The sequence below is a fragment of the Vigna unguiculata genome, chromosome 11 (genome assembly GCF_004118075.2).
Source record: "Vigna unguiculata cultivar IT97K-499-35 chromosome 11, ASM411807v1, whole genome shotgun sequence".
NCBI classification, from domain to species: domain Eukaryota; kingdom Viridiplantae; phylum Streptophyta; class Magnoliopsida; order Fabales; family Fabaceae; genus Vigna; species Vigna unguiculata.
Window position 1 is genome coordinate 5,074,745 of NC_040289.1, and position 26,194 is coordinate 5,100,938.

Sequence of the window (26,194 nt, forward strand, 5' to 3'; positions counted from 1 at the left end):
TCCTTATTATTGTTCTATGCTTCCCATGTTTGCATTACTATTTCTCTATCCAACTTCAAAGTATAGTTGAAACCAGACAAAAAAAAATTGTAATTATTTTTCTTATAAACTCGAAATGGAAAATGAAACGCGAGCATATGGATAAACCCCATAAACCCCCAAATCCCGAAATGAACCGCAGAAGCTAGCAATGGAACTCTCCATTACGCACACTCCCAATCCTCTTCACTTTTTCTCATCACCACAACTCTCTCCGAACCCCAACGTTTTCACGCTAACCGCACAGCGTGCCCGCAGAAAGCTTCGGTTCCGAGTTTCGGCCACCGCGGAGCCCGATGGGGCGTCGTGGTCGCAGTCGCTGCGGCGTGGGTCGCGGCGGTTCTGGACCAACTTTGGGGAAATGGTGAAGAAAGAGACGGGTCTCGACTTCCAAAACAGCAGCGTGGAGAAGGTTGGCGAGGTTATGAGCGGAGACGAATTGCGAAGGTTTGGGAGTCAGTGGGTGTCTCAGTTTGTCGATTGGAACCGGTGGGAACGCTGGAAGGTAATGCTTTCAATTGCCGCGTTGGGATTGTGTTGTTAATTTGATGCTTATGTTTCTTTTTTATTTTGTTTTCATGTTTTTTTTTTTCGGGTTGTGACCTGTGGGTATTAGTGATTTTGTGGATTCTGCATTAGTGATTTGTGGTTTTATTGGAGACGCATTCGGAGATAGGAATCAGAGTGAGTACAAATGGAAAACTTTTGGTTAAAACCAAAGAGAGTGTTGAGTGTTGACTGAGAGTAGAAATTGATTTCCGCGTTTGGTGATGATAGTAAAACTACTGTGGGTACTGACGCAGCAGTGGACTTTGTTACTGGAAATAAGACTCGGCCCAAAAGGATTGCTGATAAACCAATTCTATATAGGGAATAGCTTTTTTGTTTTCATCATGACTTTCCTGTTGGTTATTGGTATTGGTTCTCATTACCTTTCTGTTTTTGCTACCAGTTCTGTTATTCTGTTTCCACGTAATGTGGCACACAATGATTTGTATTGTGAGCCTAGCAAAGTATGTAGTCTTAGTATGACATGAATAAAGCAGGAAGGAATTCAGAGTTGTTTGTTTTTTTGCTGTTTTGGGAGGTTGCCTTTGTCCTCAAATTCAAGGTTTTGCAATGACGCTATCAGATGATGTTTTATGATTTTAATTTTTGGTTTTCATCAATAATCGTAGAAAATATTGTTTTTTGGATCTCAGCGGGAGTGTCAATTTGTCTATTGAAATCGGTGAGGACATTGGGAGGTGACTTGTGCATTGCTTATCGGGATTGTGTTGCTAATTTCATGTGTTTTTTTTTTTTTACGTTGTTAAATTCGTGTTTTTTCTTTTATTAAGTGTGGGAATGTTGCAGTGGTGTTTTATGATTTTACTTTCTGGTATTGGTGAAGAAGCTTTTGAGAGTAAGAGTCAAAGTGAAGAAAGATAATGTAGACATTTTTTAAATTGCGAGGGAACATTGAAAACTTTTCTGGAACCAAACAGAGTATTGAGTGTGGGTGAATATTGATTTCCATGTTGAATAGTCCATTTCAAATTTTTTTTTCTCATCACTAGTAGTTAGAAAAAAAATATTACTTTTGGCTGTTTTTGCTCGGTGCTTTGAAAACAGGATTGTGAAAATAATGTGACAATTTTGTAATTATAATTTAGAGTTAATTATGTTTTTCTACCTCATTTCCAAAAAAATTCAGTCTTATACCCAACATTTAATAAATGGTCATTTTGATCCCGAAAATTATTCCAAAAACTCATTTAACCAAATCATTTATAAGCAAAAATGGAAAATGTTTCCTCAAACTAGACAGATTGAGGGGATCAATTTTTAATTTCCACATTCAACTACAACTTGAGAGTGATTGGTCTGTGGCGGTGCCTGCATTTTGGAGGCATTTCTTTTCCTTTACATAGTGTATGGAATAGGACAGGGTTGTGCATATTTTTTGTATGTGTTCCTTTTGTTCTCTTCTGCTGGTATTTAATATTACTTTGTTCTGCAATATTGTATTTTGTTTAATAAATAGTGTTAGGTTAACTACTATATCAGCATTAATGTATTTTTTTTTTTTGGGTTAAATTTGTTTTTAGTCTCTAAACTTGAACTCAAAATTGGATTTCGTCCTTGTCCCAAACTTTGATACAATTTGGTCATCAAATTTTAAAAATGAATAGATAAAGTCCTCCTAGCCCAACCGGATTACAGTTTTTGGATGTGTTATACAACATTTCAGATTGATATTTGGGTTATTTATATCATTTGACATGATTCAGTAAACGTCAGCCTAAAACATTGTTTAATACGTATAAAGTATTAACGTCATTGGGTTAAAATAATTATATTCATTCATTTTTAAAGTTTGAGTACCAAATTGTATCAAAGTTTGAGACATGGACGAAATGCAATTTTGTGTTCAAGTTTTGAGGACTAAAATCATATTTAACTTTTTTATTTTTTCTAAGCATTTTGATTGAAAGAAGTATATACTATTAACACTTTTGGACCAGCATGGTAAAACTGACTGCTTTATCCATAAAAGGGGGCTTTACTTATATTTGTTATTGTTCTGTATTGCTTTCTTTTTAATATAAATTAACTAAAACAATGTTGCTCTCTTGTTACAGAATATCAAAGACTGGGAACCTATGCGAATGGGCACATTTGTTCTGTATATTTTTGTTGTCACATTTGCTTGTAGAGGAGTATATGTTGCTGTTCAAACACCTTTCCTAAATCGCCAGAAAAAAGAATTAGCAGAAGCTTACATGGAAGTGTTAATTCCTGAACCATCCCCTACTAACATCAGAAGGTAAATCAATCCTCCTATATTATCACATTCTTTTGGTACACATGCTCTTGTTTAATATACTTTTGGTTTATCTAATTCTTATTGTCATAATTGTCATAGAAGTATAATTGTTGCCTTCTCAAATTTTATTTGTTGTGAACATATAATAGTTCTTTCACCAGTTTCAGGCTAATATAATATTTTTAATCAATCAAATGAATAAGTTCTTATGCTGCTATAATGTTGACTTTAAATTCACTAAAACTAGACAATGATGACAGTTGAAGCCTATTATACACTGGCTTACTGAACTAAGAGTTTGCTATGCAATTTTGTATATTCGATCAAATCACATGTTTTTCTTTCTGTTCTATTTTTACTCTTCTTTCACCATTGTCATGAAAGCAAGGTAGTCAAATCGAGATCTTATTCAAGATCGGAAAGGAAAATATAAATTGTAGATCAGAAGATCGTAACACGGATTGTAAGATCCTACAAATTTTATTATCACTCAAAACTCATAACTAAACTTAATAATATATGCAATAAAAGAGTACATCATTAGCGGCAAGTGCCAATTTTCTCTTACTACTTTTTTTAATTTTTACCCGTGGCGCTTATTGTTTTTTTTAATCTTTCACAATGGCACCTTTTCTCTCTTGTGGAAGAGAGGAAGTCACTTTCTTTTAAAAAATTACTTTTTACCTTTTAGGTCATTGACAACCTTCAGTCACATCTTTTTAGTGTTTGGCTACAGTTTTAATTGAAGTCATTTTGGGCTTTAAAATGTTTTAAAAAATAGGCTAAAGTATTAGGGTTTAAAACCCAATTCCAACCCATTAAAATGAAACACCTAAAAAAACCCTACAATTGTCTTCTACACACAAACACTTACGAGAGGCAAGCATCCAGGCTACGAGCTGTGAGAAGTGCCATAACAAGTGACATCTCTGTGATGATCCCCGCTGCGACGCTTCGTGAAACTTGCCATTTCCTCACGAGTTGTAATTTTCAACGGTGATCCTTTATGATCCGTAAAAATTGAAACTTTCAAGCGACGTGAGATTAGGGAAGGAGAAGAAGATTGTAAGCTCATACGATCTTACGTGTTGAAATGTGATTTTGACTACCATGCATGAAAGAAATCCAATACCATATAAGCTTAATTTTTTATATGAAAAATTGCTTCATGAGACTTATAGTTAAGGTTTTTTTAATTATCTTGTAGTTTAAATTATGATATTAAACTCTCTATGTATCATGTAGGATCCATGTATTGGCCATTGGAATTCTATCATTTGTATTCTAAGATACCTGAAAAAGGTTTAGGACAAGGTCCTTTATATGACGATAAAGGAATCATTCAAATCTCTTAGTATTGTGATGTTAACTAGGCAGGATCCCCTATTGATAAAGGCTCTATTATGGGATATTGTGTTTTTCTTGGAAGAAATATTGTTCCTTGAAAAAGTAAGAAAAAAAATGTAGTATTCCAATCAACTATTGGAACTGCTGAATATAGGAAAATGATGTCTCTTATCTATGAATTCGTATGGGTGAAAAAATTCTTTAAGAGCTTAATTTCTGTGAGATCCGGACTATGAAGGTGTATTGTGATAACCAAGTTGCTCTCCACATTGCTTCCAATCTAGTATTTCCTGAGAGAACTAAACACAGAAATTGACTATCATTTTATTTAGAAAAAGTTGTTGTGTAAAGAAATTTGCATTGAGTTTGACAGATCAAATGATCAATTTGTAGATGTTTTGGCCAAGTCCTTGAGGGGACCCTTGAGTTTATTTGTACATGCAATTTGTATGCTCAAGCTTAAGGGGGCGTGTGAGGATAAGTATTAAACCTGGGTAGAAAGTAGTTGAATTGGAAACTACAACCTGCTTTACCTTGGTTTCTAGTTGAGACTTTTGATATTTCCTCTTCTCATTGTATCAAAATTCTATCATTATAAACATGAGGTCTTAAGTGTATTCAAGCGCTCTAAGATATATTTTCTCTATTATTAATCTTAAGTGATACTATGTTTTCTTTGAGGGCAATATGATTTCTTGGAAAAGCAAGAAACAAAATCTGGTTGCTTGCTCCACTGTTTAAGCTTAATATAGAGCTATGACATTGTTGACATGTATTGTGATAACTAGGCAACTATTCACATTGCTTGTGTATTTCATGGGAGAACAAGGGAGAAGTTGTCCATGGAAACTTGTAGAGACTTGTCAACTCCAATAATCAACTATCATATATTTTGACTAAGTTCGTGAGAGGAGCTCAAATTCAATGAATAGGTTCTAAGCTTGGTACATGCTACATGTATGCTCCAATTTGAGAAGGAGTGTCAAAATTGCTTAAGTTATGTGAAAGGGTTAGCTTGTTAGGATAGATATACCAATATGTGTAGATCATGGTATTTTTCTGATGTAAGAACCCATATAAATGAATGAATCAACTAGGATATAACTAAGCTCTCTTAGACATTTTTTCATAGGGGTTCCATCTTGCTTTGAATAGCTAGCTATACATGTATTTTCTTCATATTGATCTTAAAATAGATGATCTCTTAGAAATTGTTCTTTTATATTTTCTTCATATTTATATTTTGTAGTTATAAGAATATCTTAATAGAATATGCTATATAAGCATATCTTATTATGTATACAAGAATAAAATTACCTATTACATTTATTTTAATTATATTATGTAAGATGGACTGTGTGGTGTATACCATAGACATAGTTTCAATATCTTATGCATCTATTTTACTGAAAAAAACCTATTTGAAGCCTGAACAAAGAAACCATTTCATGCAATAGAAGTGTTTAGTGTGTTGAATCCATTTAAAAGAGTTTTTGTTCATTTATTTGATTGCAGATTTAAGAAGGGTATGTGGAAGAGGACCATGCCAAAAGGCCTAAAAATGAAAAAGCTTATCGAAAGACCTGATGGAACACTTGTTCATGATACTTCTTATGTTGGAGAGAATGCATGGGAGGATGATCAAGAGGAGCGTGTAAAACAAATTATAGAGGATGATGAAAGGTTAAACAAAGAAGAGAAGAAAGAACTAACAAAAGGCTTGGGCATTTCAGGTTATCTTTGCATAATTTTTTTTCTGTTACCCTTTTACTTTTTGCTTCAATTTGTTCTTTCTTTCTTTTTTGTCATTAGTTATAGTTTATTTAAGTGAATTGAGAAGTTACGACTTACGAGGACTTGAGAATTAATTTTGCTTACTTCGATGTTTCATTTGATTATTGCTTATAATTTATTTCACCGTTTCTTCTGCATTGAAATAAAATTGTAATAACAGAATGCTTTATAATTTATTTCACTGTTTTTGCATGCAGGTGAGGTTCAATCTGAGGGCACATGGCGTGAAAGACTTCACAAATGGAGAGATATCCTTAGAAAAGAACGTTTTTCCGAGCAATTAGATTCCTTAAGTGCCAAATATGTAGTTGAATTTGACATGAAAGAGGTTGAACAAAGTCTTCGGAAGGATGTAGCAGAAAAGGTGACACCCACTCAGGATACTAGGGCTCTATGGATAGCTAAGAGGTGGTGGCGTTATCGGCCTAAACTTCCTTATACTTATTTCCTCAACAAGCTTGATAATTCTGAGGCAAGTTCAATTTCTATAATCATATTCGTGCTGTGATTTATTTTCTCTTCCCCCTTGGATGTTCATGTATCGTATTCCCATCAATATGTATATTATTATTTAAAAATTGGTCATGTTAGTTTTGAGGAACCATATGTATATATATGAAATTTAATGTATTCAAATCCAGTGATGAGTGTAGGCAGTTAGCAAACTAAAGGTAATAAGGGACAAGTATGTCTTATTCATCACTATTAACTATTGAATAGTTGTCTTATTCATTCACTACTAACTATTCATGTATCATATTCCCATCAATATGTATATTATTATTTAAAAATTGGTCATGTTAGTTTTGAGGAAGCATATGTATATATATGAAATTTAATGTATTCAAATCCAGTGATGAGTGTAGGCAGTTAGCAAACCCAAGGTAATAAGGGACAAGTATGTCTTATTCATCACTATTAACTATTGAATAGTTGTAGTTGATGAATATCTTAATATGCTGGAGATATCACATTGACTAGTAATATTACCCAAATTGTCTATGATGAGTGCTAACAGCACACTCCATGCAACACACCTTCCAAGTTCACTTGTTACTTTTACATGAGATCATGTGACCCCTAATGAGTGCAAAATAGTCATTTGTGGATCTTCTATCATTAGCATATCGACCTCTATCCATATAAACAATTTCTTTACCAGGTAATCTTTTGATGTGTATCAAGATTTGAACCACTAAATTTTGCTAATTATCATGTGGTTTATTTAAAAGTTGACTAACAACATAAACATGAGATGCAAATGTATAGTCTAGTCATTGTGAGATGATATAATGTTGTAAGTAGGATATTAAATGCATTACTAGAAATTGGTAAATATTAAATGTATTATTAGAAGCTAATAGAAGATTCTAGAGATCTCCTTGTAATTATTACTTTAGGGTTAGAGTTCTCTCTCAATATAGACTAATGTACGGTTTCAAATGAACCAATTGAATAAAAATCTTCTTTCTTTTATGGTTAAAATACTTCGTTGGTCCTCGTTTTTGTTGCAAAATCTCAATTTGGTCCTCGTATTTTTATTAGTCTCAATTAGGTCCTCATTTTTGTAAATTAGTATCAAATAGGTCCTTTCTGTTAGTAGAGAACTAACACCGTTAAGTAGGTGCCACGTGTCAGCTCTTCGTTTTTTTGAATTTTTTTGAATTTTTTTTGAATTTTTTTTAAATTCTTTTTAAATTTTTAAAATTTTTTAAATATTTATGCCACGTGTCAGGTTTGTAGTGTGTCATGTGTCAATCTAATATGGTGACACGTGTCAAATTATTTATGTATCTCAATTTGGTCCTCATATTTGTTAATTTGATTTGATTTTAGTCCTAAATTTTTTTAAAAGATTTTAATTTTATGTGCTCCAAATTTAGAACAAATTTAATTTTTTTATAAATGTAATGATGATACTTTTATTACAAGTGATATTTCTATTACATATTTTTAACAATATTTAATTTATTTAAATTTATATTTTACATTAAACTTTATTTAAATTTTATTTTAAAATTATAAATATATAGATTAATAAATTTATATTCGAAATATTTGTATAATATTCTATATCAACAATATTTTAGAGTTGGCTTAAAAATAACAATTTTATAAATTCAAATTGAACATTTTTAGAAAAATTTGGGACTAAAATCAAATCAAATTAACAAATATGAGGACTAAATTGAGATTCATACAATAATTTGACATGTGTCACCATATTAAATTTTATTTTAAAATTATAAATATATAGATTAATAAATTTATATTCGAAATATTTGTATAATATTCTATATCAACAATATTTTAGAGTTGGCTTAAAAATAACAATTTTATAAATTCAAATTGAACATTTTTAGAAAAATTTGGGACTAAAATCAAATCAAATTAACAAATATGAGGACTAAATTGAGATTCATACAATAATTTGACATGTGTCACCATATTAGATTGACACGTGGCACACTACAGACGTGACACATGTCATAAATATTTTTTTAAAAAAAATATTTTTTTATTAAAAAAAAATTAAAAATTTTTAAAAAAATATTAAAAAAATATTCAAAAAATTCAAAAAAACGAGAAGCTGACACGTGACACCTACTTAACGGTGTTAGTTATCTACTAACGGAAAGGACCTAATTGATACTAATTTACAAAAATGAGGACAGCCACCCCAACCGGTGCCGGAACCAGCACCCCGTCCACGCGCTGCGTCTTCTTTGTTGCGAACAGGCGTGTGCGGTCCACGCGCCGCCTTCTGCTGCTCGGAATGTCACAGCGCCACCTCTCTTGGTCCGCTGCCGTCAAGATGTGGTTCCTTGGTCAGGGACATCATGGCCATCTTGAGAAAGACGAAAGCCATGTGCCTGAAGAAAAGCCGAACAGTAGAAGCAAGCAGATTTTTAGTTGTGTGCCTTGTTGTTGCAATCCGTGGAGCCAAGACTTTTAATGTCTCTCAGGGCCTTCAAAACATGTCACTCGTTTTGGAAGAGGACTCAGAATACATATGCCAACGATATCCAACGCCTATATGATTCGACGAACAAGTTGGCATCTTTGAAAATGACCAACCATGACATGATCTCCTTCATGAATGAAGCACAATCAGCCGTGGAAGACCTGCGGATGTTCCAAGAAGTCAATGCTTCAGATGAAATGAAGAAGCTGGACAAATACTATATGGTGATGATTCTTCGCGCCATTCATCCAGACTTCAATCACATTAGAGATCAACTTCTGACCTCTCATGAGGTCCCTTCCATGGACCCCTTGATCCAACACATGATTCGTGTCCCAAAAGTCCCAACACATGAAACTCTAGAATCTCCTGCTCGAGTAGAATCATCTGTTATGTTCGCAACTCGAGGAAGAGTAGGACGTGGACCTAGAGGAGTTGGACGTGGAGGCCGCAGGCATCCTCAATGCACGTATTGCAAGAGGATGGGTCACACTCAGGAAAACTGTTACTCCTTACATGGTTTTCCTTCCAAAACTGCTAATGTCTCTCAGGCTGATACTACTGAGTCCAAGTTCACTAAGGACAAGTATCAAGAGTACCTACGTCTCAAGTACAACAACTTGACACAGTCATCTCAAGTTCCGAGTACATCAACAACTTGCATCTCTTAATCTATGGAAAGTCACAATTCATGGGTAATTGATTCCGGTGCTTCTAACCACATCTCTGGTAATACCTCTTTGTTCTAAACCATTTCATTTCAAGACAAACCTCATTTTATAACCCTTGCAAATGGCTCTAAAACTTCCTCGAAGGGAGTCGGTTGAGTCATCTTGTCTCCCTCCCTAAATCTAAAATTTGTCCTTTTTGTCCCTAATTGCCCCTTCAATTTAATTTCCTTAAGCCAGTTAACCAAAATGTTAAACTGTTCAGTAACCTTCGATCACAAATCTTTTGTTATACTGGAGCGTGGTTCGGGGGGACAGATTGGAGAAGGATATGAAGCAGGAGGATTATATCATTTTGTATCTCGTCTACGAGTGTCATGTGTTGCAGCCCCTAGTCCTAAAATGTTACATGATCGGCTTGGTCACCCTCATCTGTCCAAATTAAAAAAAATGTGTCCTGAACTTAGTGGTCTCCAGACCTTAGAATGTGAATCATGTCAACTAGGCAAACATGTTAGATCTGCCTTTCCTAAAAGGTCTCATTCACAATGTAATTCTAGTTTTTCTATCATCCATTCCGATATTTGGGGACCTAGTCGTGTTTCGTCTTTTGGTTTTAGGTATTTTGTTACTTTCATTGATGAATTTTCACGATGTACTTGGGTTTATCTTATGAAAGATCGTTCTGAATTGTTATCCATCTTCACATCCTTTTAACACGAAATCAAGAATCAATTCGGTCGAGTAATCAAAATCTTAAGAAGTGACAATGCCAAATAGTACTTCTCATCTACTTTGTCTGCGGTTTTAAGTTCACATGGTATCTTGCATCAGTCCACTTGTCCACATACGCCACAACAAAACAGTATAGCAGAAAGAAAAAAATTGACACTTGGTTGAAACTGCTCGTACACTTTTGCTTGGTGCCCACATTCCTGTCCATCATTGGGGAGATGCCCTCCTAACTGCATGTTTTCTTATTAACCGGATGCCATCCTCCTATCTCAATCATAAAGTCCCTTTCCATATCGTTCCAGATAACCCTCTTTTTCGCATTTCTCCTCAGATATTTGGTTGTGTATGTTTTGTTCACGACTTGTCTCCAGGTGTAGATAAGTTTTTTGCTCGTGCTCTCAAATGTGTCTTCTTGGGCTATTCCCGTCTGCAAAAAGGGTATCAATGTTATTCTCCTGAAACCAAGAAATATTACATGTCTGCCAATGTCACATTCTTTGAACAGACCCCTTATTTCTCTTCCTCTGTTCAAGACGCTCATGTCATACAGCAGGTCCTCCCTCTTATTGTGGTTGAGTCTCCTATCTCGGATGTCTCTATCAACCCGAGTCCTAATCAAAGTCCTCCCGAGCCCCATCCCCACCTACTGATACCTTCCCGAGTCCCGGCCTCCAACACAGTACTCCGACGGATAGTCCAATTATCCAAGAATGTGGTGAATCCCCGACTTCAGATCCTTCTCCTTCGTCTCTTGCTCCCATGCCTCCTGATGAAGGTAATTCCAGTTGGCCCATTGCTCTCAAAAGAAGGCTATTGGTTGTCGATGGGTATATGCAGTTAAGGTTGGCTCTGACGGCCAGGTTTGTAGGCTCAAAGCCCGATTAGTTGCCAAAGGGTACATTTAGATATATGGCCTCGATTATTGTGACACTTTCTCTCCTATGGCGAAAATGACTACTATTCGACTCTTCTTTGCAATGGCCGCCATTCGTCATTGGCCACTTCATCAATTGGATATCAAGAATGCTTTCCTTTATGGTGATCTTGAGAAGGAAGTCTACATGGAGCAACCTCCTGGGTTTGTTGCTCAGGGGGAGTCTGGTATGTGTGCAAATTGCATTGCTCTTTATACGGCCTCAAACAATCACCACGTGCCTGGTTTGGAAAATTCAGCTCCATTGTTCAAAGTTTTGGGTTAAGACGCAATGAGGCAGATCACTCGGTCTTTTACTCACATACTTCTCCTGGGAAATGTATCTACCTAATAGTTATTACAGGAAATGATATTGTTGGCATATCTCAATTAAAGGAGCACCTGTGTAGGCATTTTCAAACCAAGGATTTGGGAAGCCTCAAATACTTCTTGGGCATTGAAGTGACACAGTCTAAACATGGCATTGTAATCTCTCAAAGGAAGTATGCTCTTGATATACTACAAGAAACTAGTATGATTGATTGTAAACCAGTAGAGTCCTATAGACCCATATTAAAAGTTAACAACTGGAGGTGAGTTATTCTACAGGAGGCTGGTCGGAAAACTAATTTATCTCACTATTACAAGGCCAGATCTATCCTTTGCAGTTGGAGTGGTTAGTCAGTTTATGCAGTTTCCATGTGTTGGCCATTGGAATTCTATCATCCGCATTCTAAGGTACCTAAAAAAGGCTCCCGGGCAAGGGTTGTTATATGAAGATAGAGGAAGCTTTCATGTCTCTAGATATTGTGATGCGGATTGGGTAGGATCTTCTATGGACAGACGATCTACTACTGGATACTGTGTTTTCCTGGGAGGTAATATTATTTCATGGGAAAGTAAGAAGCATAGTGTAGTGGCTAGATCGACAGCTGAAGCTGAATATAGAGCCATGACATCACTAACATGTGAACTTATATGGGTGAAGCAATTTCTTCAAGAACTTAATTTTTGTGACATCTAGACTATGAAGATGTATTGCGATAATCAATCTGCTCGCCACATTGCATAAAATCCAGTGTTTCACGAGAGAACAAAACATATAGAAATAGACTGCCATTTTGGTCGTGAAAAGTTGTTGAAAAAGGAAATATGTACTGAGTTTGTGGGATCGAATGAACAACTCGCATATATGTTGACCAAGTCATTAAGGGGACCTCAGATTGAGTTTATTTGTTCCAAGCTTGGTACATACAATTTGTATGCTCCAGCTTGAGGGGGAGTGTAGAAATAATTAGTATATCTAGGCAATCAGTATGTTTAAGCTAGGAGGTTGAGTGTTGGATAACCTCTACCCTAGCACCTAGTTGTAGTCTTTAATGTTTCAATTTCCCTTGTATCTCCTTTATCATTTATATAAATATCAAGAACAGTAGAGGGGACTGAACAAGCCCTCAAGCATATCTTCTTCTGTTTTAATCTCAACTATATTAATTCTTTCTAGTTATAATTTCCTAACTAATTGGCTCTTCCTGGCTTGGTTGAAGCTCAACATTTGGGTACAAAAAAGTATCAGCAAGTTTACAAGCATCCTTGTTTCATTTAAAATATCAAAACATATATCCTTTGAAAAGTTTCAATAACCATTTTTGATTGGGCTACTTCGACTGTATAAAGGAGGATTACATGAGTTGTGTGATTGTGACACATTCTCTTTGTAAGTGGATTTAGCTTAATCCTACAATTGGTTTTTAAGGTTTGATTTTTCCCTCGTAATCTATTTTATTCACATCTCTAAATGGTGCAAGATCTCCAACACATTCAATCTTCACTTATAAAAAAAGGAAAATGAGGAATACATGAAGGAAAAATATCCTGACTGTCACAACTTGACATTCTCCTGCAAGGACAGAAAAATGAAACTCTGCAGTTACACTGCAAATATGATCCAAATAAAATTCCTTATTAAATGTAACCTGTGGCAGAAACCATATTGACTGTGTTCTGAGAGTTGACCGTGTTTGACCTGATGCACTGTGTCGTACACATGTCATATGTGTCTTCGTGTCGGAAACGCTTCTTCTGAAGCGGGGAAGGGTAGGATGGGAGCCATATCCGAGTTTCATAGATCTTGACTACCTTGATAGTCATTTATTAGAAATCTTTGAAGCTCAGACATGCATCTTTAATGGTGTGCCCCTGACACGTATTAAACATTCACAAGTGTATGACACATACCAAACACTGCTGAAATGTCCGGTTTTGAAAAACAGTTTTTTTTTTGGGCTCTAATACGGCTTTGACACAATGTTAATGAGGGTAGACCTGATGATTTTAATAATAAGTTAAAATTTTAGAAACTTACTGTGTAAGTTTCTATTACAATTGTAGAAATAAGGAACATATCGCATATAATCATGGATATTTAGATTGTTATGTATTAATAGGAATATTTTTATCTATTCTCCTATCATATCTTTATTTAGATTGTTATGTATTTAGATTGTCTTTATATAAATATCGGCTAGAGTGTTTTTTTTCAATGATGATGATGATGAAGAAAAGGGTGAAATGTCTTGAATGAATTCTATTTTGTCTTTACTTTTTGGACTTTAGATTGATGGATTAGATTCTTTTTTTGTGTTCGGTAACAATATGTTCAAATTGTTATATTTGATGAAGTTTTTTTATAGATGATTTTGGTGATATGATGGGAATGCAATTTTTGGAATCAAATTAGTAAGTGGGGGCTATAAATATGAATGTTGTAGTACAGCCTCTCTGTTTTTCATACTATGATGTGAACTCCTTATGTATAGTTATATTTTATGTACATCAGTCTTTTGACAAGTTAGGTCAGGTGGCAGTTGCTGAGCTATATTCTTTTTGACAGGTAGCAGCTGTTGTCTTTACTGAAGATTTGAAAAAATTGTATGTGACAATGAAAGAAGGTTTTCCATTGGAATTTGTCGTAAGTTACTTCAAAATTGTTACTGGTGATCAGAAATCTCAAATCTCTCTCCAAGGTTCTCCAGCTGGTGTCCTTTCATGGACATGCAATTGATTAACATAGCTCTTATTTGGTAGGTTGATATCCCTCTCGATCCTCATCTGTTTGAGATTATTACAAGTTCTGGAGCTGAAGTAGATCTCCTTCAGAAGCGACAGATCCATTATTTTATGAAGGTTGTGATTGCTTTAGTACCTGGAATACTGATTCTCTGGCTTATAAGGGAGTCTGTGATGCTTCTACTCATCACTTCCAAGAAGTTTCTTTACAAGAAGTATAATCAACTCATTGATATGGCCCGAGCAGAAAATTTTATTATGGTAAACTTTTGATATCCTATATTCTGTGGGAAATAGACCACAAAACTAAAATTACAGCATAAAGGTTGTTTTTTCCACGTAATGAAAACAATGTATTTTCTGTTTAGTCATTGAATTATTCTTGTAAATGAGATCGCTATGTGTCAATTTTTTAGTGAAAAGGCATTCCATTTTGAAAGAAAAAGCTATGTAAACTTAACCTTATTCCATTATTTTGGTGGATTGATAGTTAAATTCTTCCGTTCTTTGGTTTTGGAGGAGACACATGTTTTACTTGAAATACAGTCAGTAATGTAGTAATGCTTTCCTCCCGTGATGTTGAAGGCTTATTATGTACAAATTGAATCCCGTATGTGCATCAAATTTTGTAATTGATTTTACCTTGCTCCTTTTCTACTAGATTTTGTTACTAGTTATGTTGCTCTATTTTCAGCCAGTTGGAGATGTTGGTGAAACAAAGTCAATGTACAAGGAAGTTGTGTTGGGGGGTGACGTTTGGGATCTTCTTGATGAGTTAATGATCTATATGGGAAATCCTATGCAGTTCTATGAAAGGGGTGTGCAGTTTGTTCGGGTAAAACATTTGATAATTTCAAAGCCAGTAATCCTCCTCATGGCTATAAATGTTATAATTGACATGAAATGAGGTAAGTTGTTTGATGAGAGCACATTGCAGGGTGTTCTACTTTCTGGACCTCCAGGAACAGGAAAAACATTGTTTGCCAGGACACTTGCAAAAGAAAGTGGATTACCTTTTGTATTTGCTTCGGGTGCTGAGTTCACTGATAGTGAAAGAAGTGGTGCATCTAGGATAAATGAGATGTTTTCCATTGCTAGGAGAAATGTAAGCAATTAAAACCTGGCTACCTCTAATATCAAATACAAGTTAAAATGGCAATCATGGTCTGATTTAAAGTTCTGTTGCTTGCACTTGGTTTGATATGCTCATTCAAGGAAATTGATCGATTTTTACAATTGGTCAGATATAGAAAGCAGATGTTTTTGCTTGTAGCTTTGCCACAATTTTTTGGTAAAACATGAATATACTCTTGTTTTTTATGCTCTTTAACTATCATATTCCAAACTATTTGTCCTTAATTCAGTCCACTTAATCCTTGTGGCTGAGATCGGTCTTGTTAGGTACTGAATAAATAGGAAAATGAAAATCCTTATGATTAAGAAAATGTGTAGAATTTAGTAATTTTTAAATTGTAATATCTATTAGTAATTTAGTGTAAATTCTTGATGGGGGATCTTATTTCTGTAAACCAATTTCAATTTCTCAGATTCAAGAGGGCAGTTTGTCTTTTTTCTTCAAAGTATGTTGCTTCAATTCCATTATATTTACTGGGGTGCTTTAACATGTGGAAAACCATATTCTGGTGACCCAAATCTTCACTGCCTGGTTTATTTGTGGCCTATGGTGGTTGGCAGAAAGACTGTCATGCATCACACTTAGCAACATATTTTTATAGTTCTGTGTATTTGTCATGGTTTGCTTTCCTGATCTGGGTATTCCTTAGCCTCCATCTTTTTGTACTGTTTTCTCTTTCTAATTCTTTTAGAATTCATTAATAAAATTAAATACATGTTGGAAAATACATTTATATTGAGATAATTTTTGGGAGGGTTTTACCCTCTGAAAGTGAATGGTGATTTGAGGTTACAAATGCTCATTTTTTATCCTGCAGGCACCTTGTTTTGTATTTGTAGATGAAATAGATGCTATTGCTGGAAGACATGCTAGGAAGGATCCTCGGAGAAGGGCAACTTTTGAGGCTCTTATTGCACAGCTTGATGGGGAGTAAGTTATCAATTTATAAAAGGGGGGTTGTTTAACTCTTGAAAATTTACATTATCTAAATCAGAATCTAAAATTAGCTTGAGTTAATATTATGCGTTGGACATATGAAAACATTATATTAAGGTTTTATAATCATTATTTTCCTTGATCAATTAGCCTTAATTAATATAGGTCAATGCTTATAGCCTACTTTTATTTCATATAGCTTTACTTTTTTATATTTTTGTAATTGTTATTGTTGAATATATAATATTCAACTACTTTTCGCCTGTCATGGTATCTGCTATATCATAGCAGATTTTCAGCTTTCTGTGATCTGCTATTGACAACATTGTACATATGTTCTTGCTTTTGGGGGTATCGTTAAATATGATTTTAGTATATGTAAATACGGAAATATGTAAATTTTCGAATTTTTGAAATCAGGGATTGATATATTCTTTGTATCATTAGTTACCCACACATTCATTTAAACACTTTTTATAATACTTCTGTACATATTGCTATATAAGTCAGGTCTGTGTTTAAGAACTATATATTATTTGCCAACTATTGAATATAGAGAAAATAGGGATTGAGATTAATCTCCCTTGTGTAGAAAATACACATAGGGACTGTATTTATAATAAAGAACATATGGGCTAAGTCCAAAATACATATGAAGAATAATAATAATAGAAACAGAAATAAGATATTAAAGATATCTTAACACCAACTATTAATATATGCACTTATATGTGGCCATAATTTAATTTCTGGTTTTTTTTCCATATATATTATTTTATTTTTCTTGTTGGTGATTCTATTTTCATCTATTTATGAGATTAGGAAGGAAAAAACTGGAGTTGACCGTGTATCTCTCAGACAAGCTATCATATTCATCTGTGCTACAAATAGGCCAGATGAATTAGATCCTGAGTTTGTTCGTCCTGGCCGTATTGATCGTCGTCTGTACATTGGTTTGCCTGATGCAAAGCAGAGAATCCAAATTTTTGGTGTGCACAGTTCTGGAAAGCAATTGGCCGAAGATGTGAATTTTGAAGAGGTACATAGTTCAATTGAGAAATATATAGTTTAAGTAAATAAACATAGGCTAATGAAGTCAAAAGGCTGCTTGTGGGTAAAATAGACTTTAATAATTATGGTATGTGAAAGATAAGGACGTGGCATTTTTAGAAACAGGCTACTGTGTAGTACACATTGTAGAATTGGCAGATATCTCTTAAGGATTACAATATTCACTGCTTAAATTACGAGTCATTACTTGGTACCAGATTCATTTTCTAATCAAATTTCTTGATGATCAGAAGTAGACTCTGCTTCAATAATATCTCCGTAGCAATTGGCATTAAGTTGGCCTGCATTTTTATCATATTTGTGTCTTCCTATTCGTTTTTTAATTCTTGTTAGAATGTGAGACTTGATCTTCTTTGAGCTAAATGTGGTTGCTCTCTCTGTGTCTCAACAGCTTGTCTTCCGTACTGTTGGATTCTCTGGAGCAGATATAAGAAACCTTGTTAATGAATCAGCAATAATGTCGGTAGGTATTGAACTTCAAATATCGGTTTTGGCTCTGAATACTTGTTGTATAAGATACCCTTACCTTGGTACCTTTTAATATCATTTTTAACATAATAAACTAAATAGTAATAGTAATAATAATATAAATAGTCTTAAAAATATAAAAAAAGTATTTAAAGAATAGTATATAATATGGTAAACTAATTAAGACATAATACATATAAGAAATTAAAATAATACAAATACTACTACTAATAATAATAAATATTATTCAAGATCGCACACATGCATTTACTAGAGATGCAACCTAATTATAGTATCTAAGTTAAGGTAACAAACTTTTACTTTCTTTTGTCAGTTATATGATGCTTAACTTGCTTATTGGAGTCCAAATCACAACTGAATTCAAATAATTTCACCCTCAAAGGTGAGCCTTTTCCACGTTTAAAGATTGCCTTCTAGCAGAACCATTTCTTATCCACAATCATGAGTTCTTGGTGACCCTTACTTGAAGCACTATTCACCTTAACTAGGGACAGAGGGAGGGGGTGACATGGGGGTGCAGTGGTCACCCTAATTTTGATCCCGTCTAAAATTTATACAACAATGTTGGTCACCCTGAAAACGAAAAGAATATGTTGGTCCCCCTTACCACAATTGTTTGGGTCCGCTATTGACCTCAATGAGACACAATGCATGAATTCCTGCAAGGAAGACTTTAGATACAAAGGATCTACTACAGACCTAGGATTCATCATCAGCTCAATCGTACTATTTTCAGCTGATCACCAATGATCAGTTCCAATACTACTTGCTGAGAGATTTTCATCAATAAGGCACAAGCCAATCCATTAAGAGAACTTAACCCCACACTCAATCCAGTGTTGCTAACTCTACATTCAAGATGTTTAGTCTTTGACATAAAAGTGGCGTGTTTGAAATCTTTCATTGTCTAGAGATATGATCAAGTTATAGAAAGTAATTTGGAGGTAATCTTTACTTTACAAGTAAGTTTTGTATGATTGAGATAGACCTAACCCAAATTTTAAGTCTTCTAATGATAGATATCTACAGCACAAATTGAGGAGTATTTATAATTAAGGAAAACAATTAGAATCATGAATTGATCTATGGAATCAGAATTATGCAATATGTTTGGGAAAAAGGAAATTTGATCTAAATACACTAAAAAAGAAAGAATGTCAATGGAGAGAGAACGAGAGATACACAATGCTGAATCTGAAATTGTATTTCTCATAAAGAAAATATACAATCTTAAATACAACATCTATTTGTAATACACATTACAAGTAATTAACAGCAGACTAGCCACCTAACTAACAGATAGCGCTATCTGAACTAATTGAATTATCACAACGGTAAGTAGATGTTTCTATTTCCTTTTTTCGACTTTTAGTGCCAGCATTTACAGAATAGATCATTTCCTGATATTCATGCATATATTATTGTGCATAATTAATCTCCCCTTCCTACTTATAATCCCTCATTATCCATTTCAGATCAGGGAAAATATTCTTTTCCAAAATGCAATTGACATCATATTGTCAAGTAATGCATGTACTGCTAATCTAGATATTAATATTTTACGTGGTAGAAATGGTTGTCATATTCTATTTGTATGATTTGAAATCCTTATGTAACAATCTATATCTTGTATGCATTTTTGGTTACGATGACCTTTTTTCTTGTTCATCTAGTAGTATGCTGTAGTAAAACATGAAGTGTTTTAGTCATACAGAGTTGTTGGTTTCAGGTGAGAAAAGGGCATTCCAAAATTTTCCAGCAAGATATTATTGATGTATTGGATAAACAACTGCTTGAGGGTATGGGTGTCCTTCTGACAGAGGAAGAACAACAAAAATGTGAACAAAGGGTATGCGCCTATCTTTGATTTTCTTACTGTGGATCTGACATAGTAGACCATTTTGTATTTAATTTATTTCTGTACAATAGGTATCTCTGGAAAAGAAGAGATTGCTTGCTGTTCATGAAGCTGGGCATGTGGTGCTTGCTCACTTATTTCCTAGATTTGATTGGCATGCATTTTCACAGCTCCTGCCTGGGGGCAAGGTATGGGCATCATGTAATTGCAATATGCTAAATGATGATATTTGATTATTACTATTATTATTTTGCTAAATGATGATATTTGATATTCCAATTAAGTAGGAGACTGCAATATCTGTATTCTATCCTCGAGAAGATATGGTAGACCAAGGTTATACAACATTTGGTTACATGATGATGCAAATGGTAGTGGCTCATGGTGGTCGATGTGCTGAACGTATTGTATTTGGGGATGATATAAGTGATGGAGGAAGTGATGATCTTGAGAAGATAACAAAGGTAATTAAAATACCATTTCAGTATATATATTTGCTGCCTCAAGCAATTGTTAAATACTACAAATATAAGATATTAGTACTATGGTCATATAAATTTTTGGTTTTAATTATTTTTCTTATTGGTGAAATTTGTTTCCAGATTGCTAGGGAGATGGTAATCAGCCCTCAAAATAAGAAGTTGGGTTTAATCGGTTTAACAAAAAGGGTTGGTTTAATTGATCGACCTGACAACCCGGATGGAGAGTTGATAAGATATAGAGTATAATCCTTCTTTGAAGCTGCAAATATATTTTGGGTTTACCTTTCTCTGTAATATGATAGTGACTAATTTTTTTCCTTCATTTGTTCTTAGTGGGACGACCCTCATGTAATTCCTGCTGATATGACGCTAGAGGTGTCCGAGCTTTTTACAAGGGAGTTGACGAGGGTAATTCTGTTTTGTTCTCGCTCCATCTTTATTTTTTGGCATTTGATGAGGATAATAAAGGCTTGTGCTTATGAACTGGTGTTTCATGTTGAACAATTGGGACAAAAGTGATGACAATATGAACATGGCATTTTTGTATACATGGTGAAGAGAGAGCTAGTTGTGAGGGGCCTTTTGGTTTTCATGTTAAATAATCAACAAGGAAATAAATATTATGAAATTGATAAAATTTTATATTGTGACAGTACATCGAAGAAACTGAAGAACTTGCAATGAATGCTTTAAGGAATAATAGGCACATTTTGGACTTGATTGCAAAGGAACTACTGGAGAGGTCAAGAGTAACTGGATTGGTATGCTATACTCCTATTTCTGTTGTCATTTTCGTTTTACTTTTTTCATTGGAGAGGGTAGTGGTTAAAGTATAATTAACTTGTTTTATGTTTGATATTTCAGTATTCTATAATGTATTTACCTGAAAAATATCTGTTTCCTCATGTTGAGTATTGAGAAAAAATGTATAGGGTTAATCTCCCTTGCGTCTAAAATACATATAGGGTGAATGTATTTATTATAAAGAGTAATACAAGTATATATGACAACCAAACATAAATATGGTAAATAGAAGATATTGTAATAAACAATATCAACAATATCTACCAATATCAAATAATGTCGATTTTCCCTAATAAATAATAGACACTATGCTTCCCTAATTAACGCAATTTATCTAACACCTCACATGCTTGAAATTGTTCCATAGAGGCTGTGAGGATAGTTTTCTGTTCCACATTTTCTCCCGTACGAGAGAGCCGTTTGGGCTTAAAGTGTGGTTTATTCACCTATTATACCTCGTGGATTGAATTTAGATATGTGGAATGGAAATAGACTGGCTGTTTTAATCAGAGTAGATATGATAAAACCCAAGTTTAAGGTGTATTTTTTTGGAGACAGAAGAGAAGTATGGCACTTGATCATCAGAATAAGGAGAGATAGTTGGGGGCCAAACTGGCTGCTGACCTGGCAGAGAAGTGGCGATGGCGAGGGAGAGAAAAAGTATAAATAGGTGGTTGTAGGGAGAGGGGGGTAGGGAGGAATTATTTGGGAATTGGGCACTCTCTAATTTGACTTGTTATCTTTCTTATCTTCTGCAATTGCTAATTGTATTTCCAGTTCTGAATCTCGTTGATTTTTGGCTGGAACCTTGTTATTAATACAGTTAGAGTTGGTTGTTCTCTCATACTTTCCTGGTATTTAGAGCATTTGATTATGGTAACTTGAATGGCCTCTACATGCATCACTATGGAGTCTAAAGTTGAAGAGTTGAGAGGAGAGTCAATGGTAGCTGAATAAGATTAAGCAGTTGCTGAAAGAGAGAGGAAGAACCTGTCAGATTTCATCTTAAAACCATCTAACATTAAGTAAATTTGCGCTCCATGAGTTGAAGCATGCAATGTGGTACTTCCCAACGCTCACTCCATTGATGTCTATCTAACCAAGCTAGCCTACCAGAATACTTATCAGGATGAGTAATAGGATCTGGTATCATGTCAAATTTTATCTTAAAGCCAATTGGCATTAGTAAAGTTGCACGGCAGATATTTATTTAGTAAATGAATCAATACTATAAATAGAGGAGATTTAATATCCTCTAATAATAAAGATATTATGCACGAATAAATAAGAATGATCCTACTAAATCATATATAATGTAGATGTACCTGATTATATAGGATCTGTTGCTTATTTCTATCATTGTACTTTTTTTATGGCATTAAGATCTACAGCAAAGGGGAAGAGACCCACAAGGAACACCCTAGGTTGGTGCTACAAATCCTTGAAGAAATCTATTGTTTGCTAATAAGAAGTGTGGTTTTGGCCTAAGGTAACTCAGAATATTTGGGTCATATTTCATAGAAAGTTGTCAACCAAGATCCAAACAAAATAAGAGCCATGATACTGTGGCCCATTCCTTGTGATCCAAAGATACTGAGGTGATTTCTGGGGTTAACAGGCTACTAAGAAAATTTGTGAAGAACTATGGGAAGATTGCTTGGCCTCTTGCTCAACATTTAATTGGGGAAACGAGGTTCAAGAGGATTTTTAGCATCTCAAAAGGAAATGACAACTGTTTTGGTATTAGCAGTCCCAAACTTTGAGAGGATTTACTATTGAATCTGATCAAGATAAGGCATAGCTGCTACACTTTTGCAAGAAGGGCATCCAGCTCAAAGTAAATCAGTATATGAACGAGAGTTGATGGCAATTGTACTAGCTATCGGTAAATGGAGGAACTATCTTCTGGGGAGGTACTTTGTACTACACAGACTATAAAAACGTGAGGTTTTTGACAGTTTTGAGGGTCATGAGAGAAGAGCAACAGAAATGGGTTTCTTGGTTGGATTTGATTTCGAAATTAAATATAAGTCTGGGAAGGAGAAGGGAGCTGTTAATGCTCTCTTGGGGAACCTGCAGTACTTAGCTTTGTCCATGGTTTACTGTCAGGATTGGGATAGACTAGAAGAGGATGTTCAGAGGGAGGATGAGAATTAGAGTTGGTTCATTTTGGCTGGAGCTCTTTTGTTAGTGCAATTAGAGTTGGTTGTTCTATCATATTTTCCTCGTTCTTATCAGTATTCAGTCAAAGTTTGGTCACTTGGTCTCGAGTTTCCTATTCAAAGCCTATTCTTCTGCTCTTTGCTGCTTGTGGCTGACATAATTATCTTTTCCTTTTCCTCCTTTTATGTAAGTTTTTGGTTATGTTTTTCTTTTTACATATCTTCTATTTTATGCATCTGTAGGAAGTTCAAGAAAAATTGAAGCAACATTCTCCCGTAATGTTTGAGGACTTTGCGAAGCCATTCCAAATAAACCCAGATGAGGTACTTTCTTTCCTATTCCCTTTAGCTTAATGTGGTCAAAGTGTGATTGGATATCGTTCAACAATGTTAAATATTGTCGCAATAGCACGCATACGATGATATAGCAGCCGAATTGCAGGACTCTAGCCATTTATTATTATTATTATTGTTGTTATTGTACAAAATTAATTTATTGTTGGAGAGGTCGAAAGGTGATTTGCTTCTATTGTTAATTATTCTTTCTCACTCTCTACTGCCTTTATCTGTTAATATTAGCTGCCACTATTCACTTTATATTTTTGCATTGGTATTTTATCAACAATTTTAATAAATTCTAATATTATTTTAGAAATTGAACTTAAGGGCTAATTCAACTCCACTAAGTCGATATCTGATTTGTAAGGAGAGAACTCTCCAAACTTCATAAGATCTATTTAAGCTATATCTCTAGCTTATGTGAAACTAAACACTAACCCTTGAGGCTGCAATTAAGCATTCCTAAATGATTTGCTACTTAGGTAGTCCCTAAAGGGCTGCAACTACAGTTATTAAGCATTCCTCCTTAGGTATGACTGCAATTGAGACAACTTGCCTACATGCAAATTGGGAAGCATTGTACAATTTCTTGGCTTATTCTTCCTCTAGAATATTAATTTTTGGAAGCGTATATGATTGTTCAGTAGGAATTCCCACCAATAGTTAATTTTGAGTGTTAAAGATCCCACATCAAATAAAGCCAATTTATAATATATGAATGGATACAAACCTCACTATGTAAGGTGATTTTCTAAAATTGAGTTAGACTTAAAATTCATTTTCTAAAATAAAGCCTATTATGCCACCTGCTACTAGGCCACAATCACACACCCACATATATGTATTCTCATGCTCGAGGTTCTCGGTATAATTGGGTGTGTTAGATTCCTATGTCAACTAAAGATGAAGTTAAATTATAGTATATAAGTAAGTGCAAAACGTACTTTACAAGCTGAACAAGCTGTTTTTGTGAGAGTTAGACTTAAAATCTATTTTCCAAGAGAGAACCACGTAAGAGGAGAAAGCATTCTTAGGTTTTAGAGTCGAAAAGGGGATGGAGGAGATAGTTAAGGTCGCAACTTCAAGTACATGGGAGGTTAGATAGTGATCTCGAGAACTGTATAATATTGGGCCTATGTCTGGTGTAACGTTCCATACTGCACCAGAGGCAGTTTCTTGAGTGAAGGTTAGGGATTACATTGAGTTAGAATCCTTAATTATGACCTAGCCTACGTTACCGGTGGACCTGACTTGGGGTTTTTAAAGACTTTGAAACAGTTTTTGTTTGATAAGTTAGGCTTTGGGTTATTACAAATAGCTTTTCAGGCCTAATAGGCTAGTCTATTTGGGTAACTATAAACAATATAATAATATCATTATTTACGCCAATACAGTTTATATGTACTATTTTATTAAATTTTTAAGGTATTATTTTAAAATGATTTATTTGTTTAATTGAAATGCTTAAGCCTATTATTAACTTACATATAAGTTCAGATCCATCAACTTATTTGGAGGTAGGAGTTTTTTTGCCCAAGAGGCTCTATTACAAAGTTCTTAAATAGGTTTACAAAGTCAAACTCTAAAAAATGATCTATTTTAAGTAAATAATCCAGACAGAGAATCAAGCCCTGTAATGCTTAGCTTATCCCAGCCTATTACCTCCTATAATTTAAGGGTTTCCATTTCTGGATCAGTTCCTGTAGTTTTCTCCTTGCTTTTCACTTTCCTCCAAACAATGCAATAATTATAATTTTATGGATGCAGGAGGGACCATTACCGCATAATGATAGAATACGGTATCACTTACCCGACTTATATCCTGCTCCTCTCCATAGATGTTGACACACTCAGGTATTCCTGTTACAACCTCAGTTGCCACAGTTATAATTGGTGACAGAGAAATGAGTTTGGTGCGGTAACTTCTTTATACCATGCCTCATTCATTGGACAAGAAGGGAATCAGAAAGAACACAGTGAAGTAATGAATTCTTTATGATGCCTATTCATTTTACTCTTCCATTGGCCGCTGATACATGTAATTTAGTGAATTCTTTATGATGGTAAGCATTGGAGATTTTTCCACAAAAGTAAGTTAGGGGAAGGGGTAGATTCGCTGTCACAATGCTGAAATTCTTTTTTCAGTTTTTGGGGTTGTACAAAATTATGTATGGATGGGGATCAAGTTTTTAGCTCTCAAATTTGAAGCTGAATTTTGTACGTTTGTGAGTATGCTCACTGAATCTAGTGAACTCAATGGTTTGCAATTTTGTAAAATCTAAAGCATCGACAGGATAACATTTCACACACAGAAAAAAGAAATTGTTAGAATTATTTGTTTCTTGGTTAGAATTTTTGTAAGAATCTTACCAAATATTTTCTAGTATAAGATATTGATCTTGTTTCCTCGCTTTTGTATGTAAGATGTTTTCTTATTCTCGTTGTTTTTTAGGATTTTTTTTATTGTATTTTCCTATTTCTTCATGACTTGTTTCTTAATTAGTTTGATTATATAATTATTAAAAGGACTATAATTACAAAATAGACCATGCTCCTCAGGCCCTATCTCAATATAAACT

General features: G+C 34.4%; 1 protein-coding gene across 1 annotated transcript; it reads left to right on the plus strand.

Annotated features, from left to right (window-relative positions):
* The first annotated feature begins 88 nt into the window (after positions 1 to 88).
* On the plus strand, positions 89 to 25,964 carry LOC114169623 (ATP-dependent zinc metalloprotease FTSH 12, chloroplastic). Its single transcript, XM_028054857.1, has 19 exons — positions 89 to 544; positions 2,664 to 2,848; positions 5,711 to 5,928; positions 6,187 to 6,461; positions 14,164 to 14,241; positions 14,358 to 14,600; positions 15,034 to 15,174; positions 15,277 to 15,444; positions 16,292 to 16,404; positions 17,233 to 17,449; positions 17,873 to 17,944; positions 19,700 to 19,819; positions 19,900 to 20,016; positions 20,116 to 20,292; positions 20,431 to 20,550; positions 20,644 to 20,718; positions 20,964 to 21,071; positions 23,520 to 23,600; positions 25,383 to 25,964. Exons 1-19 carry the CDS (start codon positions 191 to 193, stop codon positions 25,458 to 25,460), a joined length of 2,940 nt encoding a protein of 979 aa, XP_027910658.1. The 5' UTR covers positions 89 to 190; the 3' UTR covers positions 25,461 to 25,964.
* Positions 25,965 to 26,194: the final 230 nt, after the last annotated feature.

Excerpts from the sequence above, each read along its gene's own strand:
- LOC114169623 (XM_028054857.1), top strand. The coding sequence starts at position 191 with ATGGAACTCTCCATTACGCACACTCCCAATCCTCTTCACTTTTTCTCA. Across the intron at positions 15,175-15,276 it reads GGGGTGTGCAGTTTGTTCGG|GGTGTTCTACTTTCTGGACC; the intron begins GTAAAACATTTG and ends AGCACATTGCAG. Across the intron at positions 19,820-19,899 it reads AACAAAAATGTGAACAAAGG|GTATCTCTGGAAAAGAAGAG; the intron begins GTATGCGCCTAT and ends TCTGTACAATAG.